This window comes from Poecilia reticulata, linkage group LG13 (assembly GCF_000633615.1).
Source record: "Poecilia reticulata strain Guanapo linkage group LG13, Guppy_female_1.0+MT, whole genome shotgun sequence".
Taxonomy (NCBI): Eukaryota; Metazoa; Chordata; class Actinopteri; order Cyprinodontiformes; family Poeciliidae; genus Poecilia; species Poecilia reticulata.
The window spans coordinates 8,674,405-8,678,216 of record NC_024343.1 but is presented as its reverse complement, the minus strand read 5'-3'; the positions used below and the strand labels follow the sequence as shown (position 1 = coordinate 8,678,216).

Genomic DNA, 3,812 nt, shown 5'->3' with positions numbered 1-3,812 from the left:
AGATATTTTTTCTTGTTTTAGAAAATCTTGACAAGATAAATTTTCTTGTTCTGTTGGCAGATAATTTTTCTTATTTTAAGAAAATTATACCCTATTTTTGTACTTTTTTTTCTTGTTTTTGAAAGGGGACTTTTTGCAGTGCAGAACTGTTTTTGGTGAATTAAAAAAAAAATGTTTTTGGTGAATAAAGTGGAGTAGACTTGCTACTTGTCAGATGACGGAAAACGTTGAACGTTGTATCGTTTCTGCTTCAGCACGGGGTAGCGGCGTAAGCAGAGATGTAATGAAATACAACAGACACCGAAAGGGCTCTGCGTCTGCCTTTGTCTGAAGAACTACTGAGCGGGAGGAGACAGCCAGGTGAGGAAAAACTATTCTTATCCATCGATTCAGTATTTTTATCATACATACATTAGGCTGTTGTTGGTGTGCTATTAGCTAGCTGCTAGCTATCGACTTTGCTAGCAAATCAAGATGGCTAAAAAACTTCTTCCCTATATTGTTAATGATAGCAGCCATTCTTCAGTACTGCTTATGCAATAGCGGGCACATCGCCCTTCCAAAACCGATCATCTCCATAATGGATATATGTCTTCTAATTTCCTTTGCTACAAAACGTTGAACGTTGTATAGTTTCTGCTTGAGCACAGCGTAGCGGTTTAAGCAGAGAGGTATTTATCTAGAGGCATTTATTCTAGCAGTAGGTAAATGCATCTTGAAGGAGAATAGCACTTAAATAAAAGTCCAACAAGGATATTCATTTAGAATTAAAAATAACTCACTCATATATCATGAACTACCATGATATATATAATGCATGTAATAATAGTGTCATTAATGAAGGGGAAAAAACTCAATCCAGGTTCGCAGATTATGAAGTTATTTTTTTTTTCCCCAGTTATTCAATGAAAGAAAGAAAAATAACCTCAGTTAAGTAAAATAAAATTATAATCAAAACTTTTGGAATTGTAATATTTCTTTTTCTTAAAAAGTTTTGTTTAAAAACATTTTTTTTAATTAAATAACTCATTTTTGTTTCGTGAACTTAAAAAGTTATTTGCCAAAGAAACTTTTATTTGTTTGGCAAATAAAAGTTGCCAAACGTATTTGGCAACTTTTATTTACCAAATAAATAAACATTTTGCAAAACGTTTATTTGCACAGAAAATGAGCAGAAAATGCACATGTTGTGTTTGAGCAATAAAAATACAGCAGACTTTATGTTTCAAATGTCTTCCATGACTGTATGTAGGCAATCTTAAATGTAGTAAAAACCAGACAGATATATCTACAAACTGCTCACCTGGCTGGAAAGCAGCAGCGGCGTTAGCTGCATCTGAGACGGTGTTCACTGTGGGGCTGCGACAGGCTCCGAAGCGACTAACGAGGCTTTCCATTTTCTCCACTACGGTGACAAAAACGACTCATTCCTCACGACTCCATCGAGCCGCTGAATATTGAATTCCGAAGCAAAGAAAAGCCGGCATCTTTTAAAGTTCACTGCTTGTTTGCATTTCCATCATTTCCATCAAGTTTGTTTTTCTTCTCTCTTTGCTGCTCCGTCTGTCCATGCCCTTGGCCAATCAGGAGCGAAAAGGAGCGAAGCTTGCATCAGCCACCAAACCAGGGCCGGTCCGGCTCCGAAGCAGGATCCTGAAAAGCAGGGCCAGCCCCRAAAAATAGCCGGTGGAAAAGTTCCGAAAGCAAGCGGAGCGGGGTTCGAGTTGGGCCGAGCCAAGCTCGGTGGAAATTTTCTTCTCACCGAATCAAAGATGCGGTGAGAAAATTAGTTTCTGTCATTTAATTTATGTGGATTTGACATAAAACTCAAAGTTTCAACAGTGATCCGGGAGCTGAGTGGGGAGATTCTCAATATGCAAATGATTGCACTGATGTTTTTCTTTTGGACATACTGTTGCTGCATTTTGGACCTTGAGTCACAGAAAAACAAAATCCAAATTGGAAAAATTAAAAATTTTTTTACTGTGAAACGGTCAAATATTCATAATGAATGGTTTTTATAATTTAGAATGACAATATATACCGTACATTTCTTAAAATGTTGCAAGCAACACAGTTTTATAAAAAAAATATTGCAAGCAACAGTTTTATAACATTAGCATGAAAAGCAAGGCAATTGTTCATTTGTTTGTATACGATTTTTTTTACAAAACATCATAGGTCAAGATGCCAAAAAATGCATGTTTTGCCTGAATTCTCTTGTACTCCAGAACTTGCAGGAACCATCCAAATGGCAGCAGCAACCTGGATCAGTTCAGCTGACTAAAACACAGCCCTCCTTCTCCAAGTCTTCCTGAACTTGCATGCTGCTGTGGTGCTGCACTAATTTCTTCAAAGTGTTTTCCTGCTCAACAGCTGTGTCATCCTGAGAGATGAGCATGCACCAGTCACACACAGGATGTCAGACTAATGGATGGCATTTATTGAATTACAAAGCAAAGTTAGCACCACTGACGACTTGCGCCAATCCTAATAATTGTGTTCCAGTGATGCAAACCCACAGCGGACCCCCTCAGCAAACAGAGGCCTGCTTTACTCTGACCAAGGCACTTCCTCTTTCTAATCTAACTATTACTGAAGTATCAATTATACCAAGCTCTTGTTTAATGCATACCTGTACAGCATTCCGCAAAGTAATTTTCCTCCCAGTATTTTCAGTGCTGGATGAGGGGAAAATCCTGCATTGCTGCATTTTCTTCAGCACCCAGGAAAACAATCAAACTGTTAGTTACCCTCACCTGCAAACACCACAATAGTTTGTTTATTGAGAAAACACTATCCTTCCCTCTCCCAGCTAATTGCATGAACCTGCAGACACTCTGATGTTTGCAGAATTGTAAGTGGGTTCTAGAAAGATCTGAATTTTCTGGTTTATCTTATTCTAAACAGGCTGCCATTTGCAGGCTGTTGGTTTGTGCATGTTCACTGAACTGTGCAACATTGCAAACACCAGATGAACCTCCTCAGCACTACATTGAGCAAAGTAAACAGCACAAACACATTTCTTTACCGCATTCAAGTTGGAGTAATGTGAGGTTATGGTGAAGAATGGTGAGAAATGTCCACATCTGTTAGCTGAGGTCAGTGTGAGATGATGCATGGAGCTCAAATTACCCCAACCTCACCGGAATGCATCGTGCGCTGCTTTACCTGGCCGTAAACCTTCGGCATGGCTGACTTGCCAGCGCTCCGTCGGCTCCGATGCTCCCCCTGGGCGCCTGAATCGGGCGCAACTTGAGCGGCCAGAGGCAGCACTGGAGCTGCGGCGCCTCTTCCATCTCGCGCGGATACATCCAGATTCGCTCCAACGGTGAAAAAGCCTCTGTTCTGCGGGAGGGTATAGCGTCGCTCCTGGTGAAGATGGAGGGCCGACGGGGTTCCCCCGGAAAGCGCCAGGACCGAGAAGCATATGGAACACAAGAGAGAGGACAGCATCTTGTCCGCCTGCGTTATCGCCATGTTTGTGTATGTTTGGCTCATGGATTAGGTGAAATCGAAAGAGCTCCTTCTACTGGCAAGTGATGCCAATGATGCCAATGATGCTACGTTCAAGAGTAGTAGGAAAGTGAGAAACATCTACAACTCACGTTCACAAAGGCTGTTATTGGGAGCTTGCAATTCATTCCATGAAACGAAACTAATAACCGAACGAATGTGAAATAAACAAATAATTATTCACAGGAAATCACGGTGTCCACAACACTACTCCAACGGTAGCGTTGGAGTGCTCAGACCGTCCCACTTAAAAAGGTACATCTGAAGTCTCTTCGTGGGAAAAAATACACAGTAGT

The 3,812-nt window shown here is 40.8% G+C and overlaps 1 protein-coding gene across 4 annotated transcripts in view; it reads right to left on the bottom strand.

The window, feature by feature from the left end:
• The window catches only part of sorl1 (sortilin-related receptor, L(DLR class) A repeats containing), a 303,395-nt gene extending 299,852 nt beyond the window's left edge, over positions 1-3,543 (bottom strand). For 2 of the 4 annotated variants that reach the window (XM_008425236.2, XM_017308196.1), the window contains exon 1: positions 3,172-3,538. In XM_008425236.2, coding sequence (XP_008423458.1) covers positions 3,172-3,501 — 330 coding nt within the window. In that variant the 5' untranslated portion in view covers positions 3,502-3,538. Of the gene's footprint in view, positions 1-1,303; positions 1,352-3,171 lie in introns of those variants that run through there. The other 2 variants (XM_017308199.1, XM_017308197.1) reach the window with 2 other exon arrangements.
• Positions 3,544-3,812: the final 269 nt, after the last annotated feature.